This window comes from Acanthaster planci, linkage group LG17 (genome assembly GCF_054643075.1).
Source record: "Acanthaster planci isolate LZ-2023a linkage group LG17, COTS_SCS, whole genome shotgun sequence".
Classification (NCBI taxonomy): domain Eukaryota; kingdom Metazoa; phylum Echinodermata; class Asteroidea; order Valvatida; family Acanthasteridae; genus Acanthaster; species Acanthaster planci.
This window is the reverse complement of record NC_141793.1, coordinates 13,007,175-13,027,075: the sequence shown is the minus strand read 5'-3', so window position 1 is coordinate 13,027,075 and position 19,901 is coordinate 13,007,175. Positions and strand designations below refer to the sequence as shown.

Below are 19,901 nucleotides of genomic sequence, written 5' to 3'. Positions count from 1 at the left end.
TACTTGATGCCTTAGCTCTCACACAAAGAGCATGAACAGTGGATAGCTGTACTAAGGGATCAGGTCACCACAAATTAAACATGAATGATCATTCCCATTAGCCTCTGTAGCCTTGTAATCGTTTCCATTATGAATTCAAAAGCTAATCTGTGGAAGGTTCTTTCTACTGGAACTGTTGATGAGGAAGCTAGAAGACAAATATTTATTGCAGAGAGGTCTTCCAACTATTATCGCCTAAGAATGGCTCTTTCTGTTTGTAGACTGCAGCAAGGTAGACTTGGTTTCTTTTAATGCCACAGATGAGTTAGTAGAACAGACAAGCATGACAGGGACAAATTCTGTCCAACCAAACATTCCAATTTCAAGAAAGCCTTTCCGTTAAGCAAACTTACAGCGGTGTATGGAAGACAAGTTGGATTTATCCGCCAAGTTGTCGGTGGAACTGGATTTGACCAGACTACCTGTACTGATGGCGATATCTGGAACAACAGACACAACACAAACACAGTGCAGTTAATGGTGATGCAAACAGTCATGCAGGTTATTCAGACTATTCAAAAGGCTCAGGATTCAAACAGAACATCAGCAATACGCATTCCTATCAGATCCATGCACACCTTAACAAAGGTGCTCTCCAATGCCATGCAATGAAAAATGATAAGATATTCCACTTTTACATGCAGTTCAGCAGGTGGGTTACCAAAGAAGGCCGGTTAGGGTATTAAATATGTTGACACATTTTTTAGCACAGGTGCTTGAAAATATTTAAACCCTATCACTTCAAAACGAAAACAGCTTCTCCAAATATTTCAAATATTTGAAAACATTTAAACCCTATCACTTTAAAATGAAAACAGCTTCTGCACGATAATATTTTGTGAAGTTTATTTCATTCTCATGGAGTGAAATTCCACCCTTCGTGAATTCAATTTCCTCACTGAATCTTCCTCATTTGGCAATGTGGATGCACCTGGTCATAAATAATTCCCAACTCTTTCTGAGTTGCCCATTGTCGATGGTACAAAACCGAGATGAAAATATGTAACACGACTCGGTTATCACGTAAACACTGCACAACGTGTGGATAATGAGAAACTGATCGGCGGCGACTGAATGGCTCCTCAGTTCTACAAATTCAGCATCAATTGCCTTAAAAATGCCAGTTACCATGACAACAGCATCCATGGGATAATTCACTGTCACTCATTCCAAATATCACTGAATCTTGAATCACTGACAAATTCTTAATGTTCTCACAAATGCAGACTGCAAAGTAATCTGGGGAAATTTTACAATTGTCAGATGATATCAAATTTTCCCTTGGTAAAAATCTTCAATCCAAGCCAAAAAGTTAGGACAGACAAGGACCTTCTGATTTCTTAAATGTTGACACACAAAATAAAAAGATTCTTTAAATGACCTACTTCCAAAAAATAAATGTAGAAACGAATGTAAATCTAAATATTCAAATTGACAGCTTTGGCTAACTTCCTGGCCATTTGGGATCTGATATTCAGGACTCCATGTGACAGAATGAGTCCTCGTCCGTTCCTGGAAGACAGAGGTGAAGGGCCTACAACTGATTATGGAATACTCCAGACTCTACCAGCAAGTGGTCCATTGGCAAGATCTAATATACTAAGTACTTGTTTTTATAGCAAATACAAAGAAGGTGGTAACTTTTTCACTTCTTAGAAAACACTTTTCATTGACGTATGAATAAGGGCGCTTGTTGTCATACAAGGCAAACCTTGTCGGAAAAGAAAAAAAGGGTACAAAGTTACAAAGTCAATCCTTTAAAACTTTTCCACCAACCATGTTTGGGAGAAATACTGACCACTACATTGTTCTCACCGGCCACTTCACATGAAACACAAATGTAAAGTGGATCATATATTGCACAAAAACTATGGAGACACTCCCGTTCTACCTTCAATGACATTGAACTTTGGCTCATGAATACGGAAACCTTCATTTGCGTAAAACCCAAAATGTTGAAATTTCTTCTTTTTACTGCTACGAAGGAAGCAAAAAGTCATTTTAACTCGTAAATAAAGCTGAGCTACATGTATTCAAGTCCTAAAAATCCTGCTATACACTTTACACGGTTCCAGTATAAGCGAAATGCATCCGATCAAAACAGTTCATACATCTCTTCAGTTTTAAATACCACTCCAGCCTCGCATTGATGGTGTCACATTGTGTCACATCCATTTATGTAAGGAATTTCAAAAAATATGTCAACAAACTGAAAACACCATGAGATCAGAATCTATTTACGAACAGCTTTGTGGAGAGCTACGTGGGATGACAGATTTGGACAACTCTACAAAATTCGGACATCTTTCTTCGTCTTTTGGCACCGAGCACATAAGGAAACCTACCAATATCTGCTTTTGTGAGGAAAGGAATTGACCACAAAGAGAAAATTTCAAGAGTTTAGCTCCAGACTGCAAAGCAGAAGACAGTCAGGCCAATCTAAGGCCAAAGTTCCTGCTGGCTTAACTGTAATGGACTGCATGAGTGAGTGGGGGGGCTGCTGACACTCCCAACTGTAATGGAATTGCCTGGGGTAAGACTTCCCATAACAGTCACAACTGGACTACTAAATACAATGATTGACTTCACCACTAACCCAGCTGTTCACACAGCAGGTAGGGCAACACAGTACCATGTGTCTGTTAATATTATGCATGAGCTGCTCTACATTTTGTTCAGCTGCCACAATTCAGACCGCAACCAGGACAAACAAGGAGTAACCATTACTAGTGAATTGATAGGTTTTTGACAGCTTGATATCTGTCATATTTTCAACAGAATTTACAACTTAAGCCACCTTCTTGGTTGTTAATGGCAATTCGTTGAACTGAATCACAAAGATGCATCTTGTTCATAATGCATGTGAGGTGATGCTGACATGATAAAGTGGCTCTCCTAGCTAACTGCTAGAGGGGATAATGAGAAAGATACAAATGGATTGAAAGATAAAGGCAGGTGAATTTTGTCTTGAAAGACATGCTATGATCATCATCAGCATCATCATCTGAGCAGAGAGGCTCACAACGACTGCATGTCAAGCTCAACTCCAATCAACACTCAATCTCTTTCTTTTTTAGTATGATGATGCAAAATTACCCTCCACAAGGCGTGAAAACCACTCAATGAACAGGGCTATGAGAAATAATACACTCCAGGAAGTTAGCCATCCTCTTGCCACAGGACAAACAGGTTCTAGGAAAATGACAGCAAATAGGTTCTAGGAAAATGACAGCAGGTAAAGTGTTCTCTAGATGCGAAACTAGGAGAAAAAGCTACTAAAACACTCACTTTTGTTCTCTTGAACAAAATCTTCATAAGTTATCCTTTGACCTTTGGGAGTCCAAAACGTGTCCTTTCTAAACAAACATATATGTCTGGCTTGCTCCATGGACGTCTGTGCCCCTACCCCCAGACCAACAGATACAGGAGAGGTACATCCTGGTGCATCAAAAGACGATTTGAGAAGGGAAACGGGAATCAATAACCAACGTCGCAGCGAGCACTGGCCAGAGAGATACATGTATGCAAGAAAAGAGGCCATGTGAAAAGAATGAAGGTTTTGACGCTACCACCTGCTCCGCGAGCCCAAGATAAGGCAGGATTGACTCAACGCAAGCCAGAGAAATAACAGAAATTTGATTGAGCACTCAAGATGATCCATATTTTCTTTAGAAACAAAGGTCAACAAAATTCCCCTGTTCTTTTAGAGCAGGTGTTTGCATTAACTAGTAAAATTACTAACACTGACCTCTGAATGACAGCTAGGAGAAATATACGCACAATAAAATTTATTCAAGAGACCCCACATGATTCAATCCAAGGAAGGTGATTTACCAGCAACCTTCCTAATCCTATTGCAAATCTCACCACCTTATGGTAAACTGTGCACAAAAACAACTGGACTGTTTATTTGTTGTGGGTTTAATCCCACATAAAACAGTCACTAATGCAGTACTCATCCTAAAATAAATACTAACAAACCCTGGCGTTGGAGTTTGGTTGGAGATCCACAAGGTTTAAACAATTTCTTCAGCCTCCAACTACACAATAACCACTAAGCAAATTCTGGTAATTTTAATATTTCCACTGAAAACAATTGCAAGACTGCCTTCTTAGCGACAGGTGAAGCGGAAGAGTAAAATAAGCAAGCCAAACAGAAATGATTACATACATGTACATGTACGTCAGAGTAGTCGAGGATGATAAATGATCACGGTTGGCTGATCAGGAAAGGGCAGCCAACCACATAAGAAAGACAGAATACACCTGCAATACCCCCATAATGTTAAGGACTCCATGTGGTTTTGTAACACTGAATATATGCAAAAGCACCGGTAACTATCCTGATATGCCCATGTACAGAGGAAGGAGAGGTGCAGCCATCATTTTCTGCAGTGGGCGGGAAAAGCATCACACTCTCTTCTGGCTCCATGTAGCAGCAATCTACAAATACACATCTAACGGTACATCTTTGAATGCCTTGGAGGATTGTTTCAATTAAGATCTTTAACATTCCCTCAGCTTAGCCACATGCATTTCTGCCTTAATTGACATCAAGTGCATCGCTCATGTTAAACTCTGAAATCTAGGAAGCTGAGACAGTTCTACCATAGCATGGTGTTAACAGCCCTTTCTGTCCCCTCAGGAAATGCCAACTCATTTGTCAAAAGTCACACAGCCACAGATGAAGTCAACAGCACTTTGGAGAGATTAAAGTGTAAAAGATGGATGGATTATTCCAGTCAGGTGCCTTTGGCTGCACAAGCTTCCTGCTAGAACTGTTATTCAACTGGACAGTTCCCTCATCCCCAATATCACCAGAGAACCAACTTAAGTCAAATTACTTACTAGCAGTTTTGCAACGAGATAATTAATCACACATCCCTAAGGTGTGTAAAACAGACAGAAATTATGTTAGCAAACTGCAGTAAGATTAAAGGTTGCTCGTAATCTTGCCAAGTGCTGCCAATTTCTCCTGACAAGCATCTTTTTTCAGTATTTTTTTAATTCTTACAGATGGTGTGCCATAGCAGTTTCCTTCTTTCAAAAACAGAAAAAAAGCCAAAATCTCCAAAGGCAAAGTGGCATAAAATTTTTCTAAAAAAATTATTCAAAACACTAGAATTGTTGGCATGTGTCAATAAAATGATATTCAGAGCTGAAATAGACAAATATTCATGTGTAAGATGGTATCTGATACGGAACCATCATGCCTCACAAAAAACTGTTCATCGTTCCTAGTTTCCATTGATGAAGTCTGATGATATGACTTCCAATCGTAACCTTTCTTCAGCGGCTTGCATTATTTCCACTTTCTGTTTCCTCAATCATTTGTTATTTACCAATAATAAAATCTGCCTCTTTCAAAAAATTTCATGCAGGAAAAATCCCTTTTGATCTTCTGGGAATCACTGAAGGTCTTCTTGAAGCACGCTGCACTTATCAGATCATATCCAGAATTCCTACGCACCAAGCTGAATGCAACGGAAACAGAATTATGCAAATCTTAAACGAGCAATTCATATGCAAAATCACTTTGACTGCATACATGAGGGTCAGGGACGTATGGCCTTCCAATTTATTCAGAGAATGGCTTGTTTTTCCCTTCTTTTCTTGTTTTGTAAATTTCTTAGCAAATTTTCCGCTTTGTCTTTTAGCTCAAGATGACAAGTACTCTGTAAATGTTTGAGTTTATTTTTATTTTGCACAATTACACTTAAGATGGAACTTCAGGCTATTCATGGTGAAAGACGGCACTAGGTGCCAAGGCTTGCAGTAGCACCATGTGAAGGAATATTTCTCTTATGAGTATGTGTGGTTCTGAAAAGAACCGGGAGTAATTGAAATCTTTCAATTACACTTTTCAAGGATCTGTACAGCATGTGAGTATTGCTGTATACAAAGCAAGCAGTGCAAATAAAAACATGCGTAGAGTTTCTTTGTTTCCATTTCAATAAACTGATCACCAAATTTGCAGACATTAAAAAGAGATTTCAGGGAAAAATTTCATCAGCTGGGAAGTTTGGTTTGGGAGGAACCTGATTTGAGCTAATTTATCCAACTATCAATCACATTATCATGACAAGTTCTGACTGTCCATACCTGAGTCTCCGTTTTCTTGATTACAAAATACACATCTACATATTTATTCTTTTAGCCAAGGATTACTTTCTTCACTTTTTAGGAAAAAGCACAGTATTTACCGAACAAGAAAAAAAACACATCCATTTAATTATAAATATGAATCTTCTTTTCTGCTGTTGGCCAAATAACCGCAATCACTCAGCATCCGCCCACAAGACAAATATCAATGACGGTTTGGTCAACAGAGAGACTGAATTAAATTCTAATTACTAGTGATGTATTTGTCTTTTCAACGGGTGCTTTTAAATTACAAATCCTTTGTCTTTCAAACATCAGTGAATGCCATCAAATTTGAAATCTGAAATTTGCAGGCGTCATCAAATTGAAACTCTGTTGCCAGAGATCTGATATCTTATTGGGGAAAATGAGAAACATTGTTAGGAATGTTACTCTTTATACAAGAGTGAAAAAATGGTTAATGGTCCTTAGTTTTGTCAAAAATATACCGGTGCATACTGCTAGTGTCACCTATGTAAAACCCAAAGGTTGGCTCCAATAAAGAAATGCTGGGACTGAGCATTTTTCAACTGTGAAACTTGGGGGATCTACAAACGGCAATATCTCTGTTAATCATGTGCTTGTTAAAATTATTCAGTAGAATCTAGTTGTCAATCACATTTTGCCATTGCCAGCAATTCTTGTGGTGTTCATGGTCAACAAAATCTCGTACAATTATCTTCATGATAATGGTTTTCTGTACTGATGAAATTGGCAACTAATAACCAGGAAAACTACCATGCCACAGGGTCTGGTTCCAAACTGATCAACTAAATGGGTTAATAATGTGTTTGTGTTAAGCCAATATTTTTCACACTGAGCAAATTTCGGAGCAGCTTTATGAAACAGCCCCTGGTTCTGGACAACTTGTTAATTCAAAAAAATACTGCCAGTGTAGATGGGGGAAAGATAACGGACTACCTACTTTGTTTGATGGACAGCAAGACCACGCATTCAATCTCTCGGCCTATGCCAGTGCTGTGGACTCCATACAGGTAGGTCGTGGAGCCATTGCGTTTCAGGCTGGGCTTTGAGGTCAGGGCTAAGGCCCCCGTCCTCATGGCACTTAACATTAGCAATCAGGAAGGACGGACACAGGTAAGTGACCACCCTCCCAATATCTCCGCCCCTCGGTTACTGTCATGCTATGCTGTATGGGTCAACAGGGACGGAGTTCCATGTTGAATGAGGGGTGGTTGGTACTAATGACAATTGGTTGAGCTGATTTTACCAATATTCCGTTGGTCAATGGCCATTTTTTCCACTTAAGCGCACAGTCCTTTTTAAAAGACAGGAATATTTCCTGGCAAATGATCCACAGGTCTGTTGGTATCGTTGGATTTCTTCACGGTACATCCCTATTGATCTTATTCTAGAAACGCAAGGCATGAGCCACATCAATTTCCATGCCAAAGGAGAACAGGTTTTCCAGCAACTAAAATATTCTCCACTGCAAATTATTCCAATTGACAAAAGAAGTCCCAGTTTGCAGCTCGGAGGTAACACCTCCTACATCAGATAAACGGTGTAGCTGGGTATTTTCAATATTAAATGTGGTTTACACAAAAGCAACACATTGTTTCATCAGCTACCTATGAATACAACTTTTCACAGGGTTGAATCCATGTCGTTAAGAGTTGCAGTACAATACTCAATATTCCGTCACACATTTCCCATTTTGGAACCAGTCGATCCTTGACCGGTTACTTCTCAGGAATGCAGTAACAGTATCTCAGCCCCATCAGTCCCGTCTTCAGCAGTGCAAGACATGAATGTACCTCATCAAAGTATCTGGGACCACATCACTTCACAATCAGCCTTGAGTGTCTTGGCAATCCAGCAAATCACATCCACCTTAGCTGTGCTTCAATGAGCAAGGCAATACCCTCTTGTTCTGAGAGAGACGACATTCGCTCCCTGTGACCACGTACAGATTCAGGCAGTAGCGTTTGGTCACACACTCGCACAGTGCCCGGCAGGCTGGGCAAACGCCACCCCGGCTAATTGCACCATGGCGACCATGTATCAGTGCATACACATCTATTCCAAGCTGATAGTTTCGCATATTCTATGCAAGACATGGACAAGAAGCTTGGCAGACAAGGGAAAGTAGTGACCTTCATTAAATGGATCATCTTGATTAATTGAACAGGGTAAAGTCTTGACTGAGTATGCACACCGTGGCTGACGTTACAAAGCTGAATTTATAATCATCCTCGTCGACAAAAGCAAAAAACAGCACGGCTTGCCCAACATTGTCAGACCTACACATGCAGGTGCTCTGAAGCCTGTTGATATTTTCGCTATTAGATTATCGTTGCCGTGGAGACAACATGCAGTACGGCAGGGGAATTTCCTCACATGTCAATCAATGTTGGCACAACCCTAGTCTCTTATTCCTGGCAGAGAGAAAAGAAATTCAACGAGTGATGACGGTAAGATTGTGTGCAACGCAGGCTGAATTGGCTAAGGAGAAAGACATGCACGCATGAGAGCAGGTCCACTAGTCAAGGCATAACCGCTAAGGAGGCAGACATTCATTTCAACACCGGTAACCATCTCACGTCACACGTACAGTATGGATATACCTCATTACATCTGCAGGGCCTAGAACTTCACAGATACAATGAGACTCACATAATGAATAATTCAATCCAGTTCACAATCCGTCTCTGTGTATAAATTTGGGGGGCTCGAATTTCAAACAGACTTGCAAATTTTTGCAACCGACAGCTTCTGCAAGATCTCACGACATGAGCAGAAGAGCGAAGGGATCAATGCAGTCAAAGATGAAAGCTGAGCTTGTAGCGTTCTTGAAACTTGGTCCAACTGTAACCTTTCATCGGTTTGAGCAACCACAAGCAAAAAGGCAAGATAAATTCATCTTGACGCACTGCCAATCAACGTCCACATACAACAATGTCAAGCCCATTCTTTCACTGGCAGTAAAACTTCCCAGCACTTTGGGTATTAAAATGACGTCTCCGCCACAGCCATCTTCAAGAAGATTAGCTGATTTCCTTATAACACCTTGTAAGTGCCAGTACTTCAAACAACACAAACCTACACACAGGACAGAGGTTGTCTGGTTGGCATCAGCTGATGACAATCAAGAGTGCTCTGTGCAGTAACTCTGTGAAATGCTAAATTCCCTGCAGCATCCTGGAGGAGCTGTTGTTTACAAGCCATCTCAGCAATTCAGTTCACAAGGGAGCAGGGAGAAATTATTAAAAGATTGAGAGGAGTTAAACCAAATGAATTAAGACAAGTTTGCTGGCAAGGGCCCATGAGAGTACCTCCAGGGTGTGATGTCTCTGGTGCTTCGTTACCGTGGAGACAAGCGTGTCAAAGCAATTGATGTCGGTGCTCTTTACAAGATAAATGAAACAGCGCCCCGGGCATATCTGGAGACATCAGGGGTCGGCCAGAACAGTGTCAGTGATTAAATCCAATGCGTGGGCTTTGCCAGTTACTTCAATGTCCCTGCTACCTGACAGGTTTACCACTGGAGCCAAGATTCATTGATGACATTCATAAAAAAACTGGGACAGACAGGCGGTGCTGCACCTCTGATGAAGAGGATTTTGTCATGTCACAGGAAGTGAAGAATTATTGGCACCGGACAGCGCCTGTTAATTTTCTGTCTCTGAAGATAATGGACACCAATGGACATGCTTCTCTTTAGCAGGGTATATACGAGAGACTTGTGCTTCTCATATTCCTCTGTCACCTCAGATCCATGTCTCTCTGTCATACTTTCAATGCATGACTGCTAAAGTGGACACTGAAATGAGTCATTCCAGAAATTAGGGCTTCATATTTTTTTGTGTCCCTGTCACATCTGACTTGATAATTTGTAAATTCAAAACACATTTTCTAATTTCCAAGAGAGGTGAATTGATGCAAATTGCCTGCCAAACAAATAGTCATAGTTTGAAATGATATTTCCATGTCGAATAACAAAGGTCAGATGTAACAGGGACACAAAAAGTCACCCTTTTTGGACCCCTAATTTCTGGAATGATCCAAATACTCTCTCCCTGATTTGTCTTTTTTACCCTTCCTAAGAGAACAGAACTCTCTTTTAGATGCAGTCTCTTCAAAGGAAAGAAAAATGTTGTCAGAGTAAGGTTCATCATCTAAGATGGCAAAACCCCCTCAATAAAACTTTACTGACAAACACATGGTGGCACTTTACATGCATTCACAGACTAGATAGTTAGCACCACGTTTATCCGGCCAATAGTCACAGACTAGATGGCTAGCACCACGTTTATCCGGCCAATAGAGTCACAGACTAGATGGCTAGCACCACGTTTATCCAGCCAATAGAGTCACAGACTAGATGGCTAGCACCACGTTTATCCAGCCAATAGAGTCACAGATTAGATGGCTAGCACCACGTTTATCCAGCCAATAGAGTCACAGACTAGATGGCTAGCACCACGTTTATCCAGCCAATAGAGTCACAGATTAGATGGCTAGCACCACGTTTATCCAGCCAATAGAGTCACGTTTCAGCACAATAATGAACACTCAGCATCTGATGCCAACAGAAGAAAACAACACAGATTGACAACTTCAATTACTTCCACAAAACCTCTTAGCTCCACCACCCCATTAACCCCAAAAAATGGTCAGACATCAAATGAGGAAAGTTATTGGATCAAATCCAGCTCCATTTTCTCTGCTTGTTAAAAATGAGAACACCCCTGAGTACCAGCCACAGGAATTTTCCACTCTCACAACACGAGGGGGATGGCCTTATTCTGATTAGACAGGGAATTAATTTCTCCTTATTTTTCCTCTTGTGTAACTGGTGTACATGTGACATCGAAACGTGATGACATTTTAGTCACATCCTCTCTAATGCCTTAGCAACCACAGATGCTCCCATCTCACCATTTGAATCTTTTATCAGCCACATTTACAGGTGAAAAGACTGGCTGGTACTCTCGGGATGTTTTCATCAGTGCCACTCCAGTAGTCCCATCCAAGTGGCATGTGATAGTTGCCAATGGCAATAAATGACGTATTCCCTTTTCCGCCCGAAGTTTCTACCTGTACATGACTAACCCTGATGCCAAAATGTCAGCAGAACTGGACATAAACGAAGTTCTCAGAATGAGAAAGACTGCAACTTTTAACAAAGTATGTAGTGCATTATTGGAAATCATATCCAATCCAAAAAGTTTTGATGAGCTTTTCTTTAATAAAAATTGGAGCTCAAACCAATTGAAATTTCATCAAGAGACCTATAGTAACCTAAAAATTTATTTCTAAAATGTAACAAATAGAAGTTAACCAATCAAAAATCAAATAAACTAGATTTTGGTCTCTGAGTAACATTTTAAACTAAAAAGTAAAAAACCTTCCCACATACGCACACAGACAATTCTTGAAGTTCCCATTTATCAGACAGGTCAGAAACACTCAATGATAAATGTAAAAAATATTCATATGCATGGAAAGTCTGTTACTTTTCAACAAAATCAATGTAAATTTTATCTTTAAAGAAAGTTGCTAATACATTCCTTTAAATCACAAGCTGACCAGAAAAAAGGCATCACTACATGTACATGTATCTACCCCACACAAGTCAAACTGACCTTGTTGTGGTGGTCATGGGCAATCGTTATGATAATAAAGTGCTGCACTCTTGTAAGTATGGTGCCAGGCATCCATAGCACCTTTTGATGCAGTTACCATAGCAACACAAAGTTCACACTCCATTGAACACTCTTAACGGGCAACACAACCAGAGCACCACTGCTCCTATTCACAATGGTCACCTCATTTTCCGGCAGTTTGAAAAAACCCAACACAAGATCTCATTAATTATTCATAAAATTAAAAGGCAACGATCGTGCACCTGCACCTGTGCGAACAGCCTTAATAGCAAACACAGATGTACATGTAAATGTACATTAATATTTGATCTGGTTGTCACATTTACTATTAAACAAATGAATGGTATTTATTTCCAAGTCTTGCACCAGTTCACCTTGAAATGGGTTAGACAATGACAGCTTTCAAACAAAACCTTTCACAAGATAATTCAACAGCATGTAGAAACCAAATCAGACTAACAATGTAATTTTTTTTTAATTCCGAATTAATCGACAGTTCACCGGTGGGGTTGCCACAAATTTATGTTGCTGTAAGGTCATTTAAGAGACTTGTACATGGAAATAAAATAGAAAATTCATCAACTTTCAACAAAGCCGGGTAACAAAGCTACTGAAAGACCGTATTCGGGGGGATCATATCTACCCATTTTGTTTATTCATTCAACTCCCAAGAAACCTTTCTCATCCTTGCCAATCCCAACACCATACAGTAAACAGTCACATGAACAGGTGACCTCCAACAAACCTTGATGTTGGAGTTTGGCTGGGTGGGGATCCTTGGGTTCAATTTTAGGGAATTAACAATGGGCACAACTCAAGATTATCTTCACAAAACTGCATAAGAGAACATACATGTGTACTGAAAGCAACTCTGGGTATGGGTTAACTTGACTAGAGGGCGCTATGACAGTTAAATATATACATTCCATCCTGAGGACTGATAACACTTTCCTAAATGAAGTCAGGATACCATGTACGTGACTGCACCGTGCTGTTCTTTTCTGAAATGTACCGATACATGAACCTGGGTTCTTATTGGACTGCACTGTACACAGTACGTAAAAATCGAGCACACTCCGTGCCAACCACTTCCAAAGTTCGAAGCCAGTTCTTGCTACATAACTCTGTGAAATCTTTGTCTAAAGAGGGCGCCGTTTCCATGCTACATTTCTGATCTCTGCCAGTGCATTCTGATGGATTTGGGCAGATTGAAGTCCGTTATTCATGTTGAGGCCATTTTGATCTTAGTCCCCAAATCTGTTTTATAGACTGCAAACTGGCAATTAGCACGGCACCAGACTGTTTTTAATTTCTGTGCGTTCCATGCCTCCCTTTCAATAATTTCAAACATCTGGCCAACTACAATTCTGCCTGTTCAATCATGAATTGGAACTCATTCATCAGAGTACACAGATACAAATTTGTCATGAAATTTCATTTTATTGCTTTCATTTGTACTCTACACAATCAAAAATGACGAGTTCAGCTTCAAATTCAATATGGCCGGCCCCGTGAATATGAAAGGACCATCCTACCTTTCTGATGAGTGCCTTCCTTGACGTTCTTGCTACTCTTAGCTGGTACCTTGGGTGGATCTGTACCGTACTTCTTCTTATACCATGCCATCTGTTCACCAAAAAAAAAAACCAAAATCCAAGACACTCTGGAAGAAAGTCAACCCTACAGCACATTACATTTGAAAGTTAACCTGGGAAAAGGAATTGTTTTTCAAACATCTATTCCCAGAAAATTCATTTTCATTTCAAAACCCGAGGAAGAAAACATTTCACACATTTGATAAGTGGGAAAACATTTTCACACCTTCTCACACAAGTTAAAAGTATTTTTACACTTTGTGAAAACGAATATGAGGGTGTACGCAATTTTTGGGGGGCAAAATTCCCATTCCTATTCAGTTTTAACTTCCATTTGCAATGTACTCTACAAATCGTCATCTGCCGGCAGAAGGGCGCTCAGGCAACTTTTCTCACACAGCTCACATCACAGACGGCTTAATTACACCCCCTTTGCCAGGACAACAGAGGTAATAATGTTTTATTATGTGAAAATAGGAAAGCTGGATTGGCAATGACCCACCTCCTTAGCATCAAGGGATCCTTTATGTCGCTCAGAGAAACTACGCCTAGCAAAGCTGTCTCTCTGAAATTGGTTGTAAGGGTCATCAACCGGGCTCAATTCACTATCATCAAAAAAAAATTTGATATTAACTATTTAAATCTAATTGAATAATCAAATTATAAAAAATGTTAATTCCTTCAAAAATAATAAGGCATTTGAACCAATCAGTTGACCATGGCAAGCTCGGTATTCGAGTGGTTAAGAAGTCAGCACTGTACATAGTAAGCAGGAGGTATCGGGTTCGAGTCCCACCAAAGCTTGTTAAGTTTTTCTTATATATTCTCAGAGAGTAACAAGTGTAGAATGCTTATATAACATTAACAATGACGGCTAATATCCAACAACCAATATAATCAGAATGTTTCTAGTTTGGGCTCACAACTCAGATTTTTTGGCCCCAACTGACTCATTAAACCCACTTCAAAGGGAGACTACCAACGATCCATTCGTACCCATTGTCCTGTTCAGCTTTCTCCCATGTATCCACAAGCCACTGAGGAGGGGACGGGGCTTGAGTTGAGGATGGGCTAGCAGCATCAATCTTAGCAAGAGCCTATCCAAAAAATAAAGTGTACTCCAAGGATTTGTTTTAATTATTGAAAACCAAACTCAACTGTTTAAATCTCTACCACACAGTACACAGCAATTGAAAGTTTGCCTGGGAAGGGAAATTCTCTTTACACTTTTTCTCTTCCCAGGAAATCCATTTTCGATTCACAAAATATAAAAACCTTGCCCACAATGCGAAAAAAGTTTTACGCCTTTTCATGCAAGTGGGAAAAGAGTTTTGTGCATTTCTCATGAAAACTGAAAAAAGTTTCATGTCTTGTGAAATGTGGGCGTGAATGTGACCATTCTCATTTGAAGTGTCAACTTTCAATTACGATATACTGTACCTATAGTCAATGGTGTGTGCAGGTGTACCTCAAGTACATGTAAGCAGAATTCAAAGCACAACACTTGTGTTAAAAACACAAACCAGAGAGAGTTCAGCAGAGTTCAAGCATCAGCGCTAATCTTTCCCAGTCCCTCATAGACCTTTATCGTCATGTTGCCATGTTTGTCTTGTTCCCTGTAGACCCATGGGTAACAGTAATACAACTTCACATATTCATAAAAGGGAACAGACTATTTTTCCTTCCAGCCTCAGTTTGGTTGCATTGGACTGAATTTTGAAAAAGCAAGATGGCGGCCATGTGATAGAGGTCTATAATCAGCTTGGAGGTTGTCGATAATTTTGCAATATTGAGAAAAGTCAACCCCCGCCATTATTAACTCAAAATACAGTTTGATGCTACTTGAAAGTACAAAGAATATGCTACTGGTTCCCAGCACAGTGATTGACTCAGCAGGAGCCAGGGAGGGTACCAGTGAGAAACGTTGCCGGCTTTGGGTCCGCCATGGCCTGAGTAAAGACAAGGAACGTGATCTTACATCGTCGATGTCAGCGTCCTCGATCATGACTACTTCAGCTCCTCCTTTGGGAATTGTGGGGGACAGCTGGGCGGAGTCTTCAGCATAGCCATCACCGCCTGGCCCCACATGACGGCTGGAAGACTGCAAGACAGAAAAGGAAAGCAGAGCACTCTTGAAGAACTGCTATAATTCTGACAATATTTGTACCGGGGGGGCAGGGTATTATGCCTCACACCTCTCAATACACAGCTGCCATTTTGGTTCTGCAAATTGTGACTCAAGCCCAATTAAAATCTTACAAAATACAAAAGTTGAATCCAAGAATAATAAGATGCTTTTATGACACAACTTTGAACATGTTGAAATAGAACAGGTTTTGATGTCCAAAGCGCACATTAAGTTGTGATACTTGTGAAGGCAAAGGGGAAATGTAGCAAGCTATGAACTGAATATCCAGCCTAACCTACCTCGATGGAATTCACTTTGTTTAAGACCGGATGCCTGAACAACTCGTCCATGGCATCCATATCAATGTCCATCCCTCTGGATGAGATAGACGCGGGGGTACCAGGGCAAACCCCCACCTCTCCATCCACTGACTCCGGCCTACCGACGTCGCCTGCTTGCTTGCCAGAGGTAGGTGTGGTCCCATCACCGGGATCAGTTCGACGAGCCACCACCAGGCGGATAGTGGAGCGGGGAGATTTGTCACCAGACATGGACTTGCGCAAGATCTCCATGGCTCGACTGTTAGAGATACCCACCAGGGACTCTTCATTGATGTAGAGAAGCTGATCGTTGGGTCGCAGTCTTCCATCCTGCGGGAAGGCGTCGGTTGAAAAATGGGTGAAGCGTTTTACTACTTACAAAGCTTTTCAACTTTCCCAACAATCAGCAGAGAAATACATGTATTTTGCTATTTTCCCCAAAAGAATAAGTCACTTACTACAAATGCAATGCAAAATAGCCTATAATTCTACTTTTTGATATCAGCCAAACCAAAATGGATCTCCTTTTAAGAAAATCCTTTGAGGATCTCAGTTTATCGCATCGACTCCAAATACAACAGCATCTTATTGGGTTGAAAATGTATGTACCTGCAATGTATGAGGCAACAGTTCAACAATTTCATTCTACTGCCACACAAGCTCCTCGATGTGTTCCACTTGGAAAGATAAAAGATGCTCTACCTCAGGTCAGCAAGGTCACACTGCATCTATTCTCTCCTCTTACCTTGGACGCTGCCCCACCATGGATGACACTCTTGATGAAGATCCCCAAGTCCTTGGTCTCTCCCTCCGTACCGTTCCCAGACGTCTTTCCCTTGACGCTAACCCCCAGCCCTGCCGAGCCGGTATCATTCAGGGCAATGTCAAAGACAAGCACTCTCTTGTTCTTGGCATTGGTCGGATCATCAGTGTTCTTCTCCTCAGGCTTTGAATCAAAACCAGAATTTCAATAACTCTACGAATGCTGCCTTCATGGAAACAACACTGATCCCATAAAACAAACTGATAGCAAGTGCCCATTGGATTAATTTATTTGATCCATCCTTGGTCACTAAGAAGGCTGTAGGCTCAGGTGCTACCAAAACCCATGTGCAGCCAGTAAGAAGGCTGTAGGCTCAGGTCCTACCAAAACCCATGTCTGGCCAATAAGAAGGCTGTAGGCTCAGGTCCTACCAAAACCCATGTGCAGCCAGTAAGAAGGCTGTAGGCTCAGGTCCTACCAAAACCCATGTGCAGCCAGTAATAAGGCTGTAGGCTCAGGTCCTACCAAAACCCATGTGCAGCCAGTAAGAAGGCTGTAGGCTAAGGTCCTACCAAAACCCATGTGCAGCCAGTAAGAAGGCTGTAGGCTCAGGTCCTACCAAAACCCATGTGCAGCCAGTAAGAAGGCTGTAGGCTCAGGTCCTACCAAAACCCATGTGCAGCCAGTAAGAAGGCTGTAGGCTCAGGTCCTACCAAAACCCATGTGCAGCCAGTAAGAAGGCTGTAGGCTCAGGTCCTACCAAAACCCATGTGCAGCCAGTAAGAAGGCTGTAGGCTCAGGTCCTACCAAAACCCATGTGCAGCCAGTAAGAAGGCTGTAGGCTCAGGTCCTACCAAAACCCATGTGCAGCCAGTAAGAAGGCTGTAGGCTAAGGTCCTACCAAAACCCATGTGCAGCCAGTAAGAAGGCTGTAGGCTCAGGTCCTACCAAAACCCATGTGCAGCCAGTAAGAAGGCTGTAGGCTCAGGTCCTACCAAAACCCATGTGCAGCCAGTAAGAAGGCTGTAGGCTCAGGTCCTACCAAAACCTATGTGTGGCAGTTATCACACAGGACAAAACTCTATGAAAAATTTGTGACTGTAAAAAGAAAAAATCAGGAGAGACGGAGAGTATGAGATGAATTCTTTGGCACTCTGGGTTTCAACTTACAACTCTGAAGTCTTTATTCCTTTCAGAACACTTGTCTTAAAACATCTTATTCCCGGGAAGGAAAAAGCACTACTTCCCAAAAGGTCCCATCAGGGAACTTCTCCCCATGTGGGGATATCTTCCCATTTGGGGGCATGTTTCTATGTGGAACACCTGATAATCCCCGGGTCTTTCCCTGTGGGAGTAATGTATGCACCCTATTAGGAATGGATTCCCATTGGTTCTACCGAGACATGGCAAACTTTTGACTGATACGTGTACCTACCATTTCTCTGGGCATCATCTGCTCAGACGGAACTGGTGAGTTAGCATCCTGGCGCGACAAGACCAGATTGACCACACCCCCAAGGCGGACGCTGCGCAAGATGGACACAGCTTCACTCTGAGTTTTGCCTGTCATCTCAATGCCATTAACCTGATGTGAGATTTGAATGCAGAATCAGCAATGAGATTAAGGTTGGCTAAGAGAGGAGTTGTGACTGGGTAAGAAAATCAAGGCAGAAAACAAAGTAAGATTTAAAGACAATCAGAAATGAGAAAAAGACAATATCAACAATGGTATGAAGTCAGGATTTCAGACTGACTTTTAAGCAATAAAATTCGGAATGCAGTCAACCAATAGAAGGGTTTAGTTCTGGATTAAGCTGAGTGCCATTTCATTTACTGCAAAGATGTCACTTGGTAAAACCAATTCAAGCCAACATAACCATTCCTAGGCCACTGTATGACCAGGCTACCCTAAACATTTCATACAGGCACTGATGAGATCCTTCATGGCAAACATGCAGTACTTTTTTAAAAGACGTGTTCTGTTCCGAAAATTGACAAATGTTGTAGCTGTGGTTAAGGCGTTAGTCATTTGTCGCAGTGCAGCGTGCACCAGCCGCTTCCTGACCTAGTATGTACCTGCGTACGAACATGCCTACATACACTGCAAAGTCAAGGGGAAGAGTGACCTCAAGCGGCCTGAGAAATACGCAAATCTGCTGAACCAGGAGCGAACAAATGTTGAAGCTCATAAGATCACACTGTAAACTGTTGTCCTTATCAGAAAAAAAGTCTCAGACATTTTAAGTTACCCTGGTGGCATAAACTAGAGAGAGAAGGCCACTCACATATGCCACAAAATGATCAATTCACAAACTTTAAGAATGTGAGAGTAACATATAACTTTATGAATGCTTATTCTCATGCCAAGAGGTTATCAACCAGAAACATAAGAGGGAAGTGGCTGATATCTATGCACAGAGATGGGATTATTCACTGCTTTCATTTCATTGTTGCTGGTGGTGACATCCATCGTTCAAGTTTCAAGGATTTGCTCTCCTGCCAAGCAGCTTACAGGAAATGCTAACAGATTACATTGCTATTTCTGCTTCAGGGTTTGTGCTTTTTCCAAGTAATTTCAATGTGGTCCATTAATGATAACTGGCTGACTGAAGCCAGGTGAATTGAAACATGCCATGACTGCATTTCAATTCCAATTGTCTTATCATCTTCATAAGTTCCACTAAAAGCGGTAGTATGGAAATGAACGGCCAGACAGCTGCCCTGTCTGTGGTATAAAAGCTCTCCCCTTACTGCAAAGGTTAGATAAAGATGAGAAAAAGCATTTATGGTTAACATCACAGCATTATAAAAAATCTCGTGACTCTACGTTCATATTTCTACTTCCAATGATATTTTTGCTTTACTTTTGGCCTGCAGAAGACTTGTATTTCTTCTCAAACCCATGGTGCACTTCATACTTATTTTCTCTGCGACGAGCAACAAATACATGAATAAATAACTGACCCGTATTAATCAAACTCTGAAAATCAGTACATTACTTTCTTCTGCAGTCTACAACTTAAAATCCATTTCCAAGGAGATTGGTAAATATAAGAAACGTTTAAAATACATGGAATCTGTAAAGAGGTACAAGATATCAGGAAAGCCTAATCTTAGTAGATTACCTCCAGCAGTCTGTCTCCTGGCTTGCATCGTCCGTCAGCAATCGCTGCTCCTTTGGGCAGGATGTTCTTGATGTAGATTGGGTTCTTGCCCCCTACAGCGTTATCTCTGGTGGTGATACTAAAGCCCAGGCCTTGAGGACCTGCAAGGGATCAGTGATAC

General features: G+C 41.2%; 1 protein-coding gene across 3 annotated transcripts in view; it reads right to left on the bottom strand.

Moving 5' to 3' along the window:
* Positions 1-19,901, bottom strand: part of LOC110973573 (partitioning defective 3 homolog) — a 73,792-nt gene that overhangs the window by 8,915 nt on the left and 44,976 nt on the right. For 2 of the 3 annotated variants that reach the window (XM_022224479.2, XM_087147914.1), the window contains exons 10-18: positions 19,742-19,881; positions 18,052-18,201; positions 16,599-16,799; positions 15,833-16,183; positions 15,384-15,506; positions 14,402-14,502; positions 13,908-14,010; positions 13,346-13,436; positions 393-479 (exon numbers count right to left, since the gene is read on the bottom strand). In XM_022224479.2, the coding sequence (XP_022080171.2) occupies positions 393-479; positions 13,346-13,436; positions 13,908-14,010; positions 14,402-14,502; positions 15,384-15,506; positions 15,833-16,183; positions 16,599-16,799; positions 18,052-18,201; positions 19,742-19,881 (1,347 nt within the window). The remainder of the gene's footprint in view (positions 1-392; positions 480-13,345; positions 13,437-13,907; positions 14,011-14,401; positions 14,503-15,383; positions 15,507-15,832; positions 16,184-16,598; positions 16,800-18,051; positions 18,202-19,741; positions 19,882-19,901) is intronic. The other variant, XM_087147915.1, reaches the window with a different exon arrangement.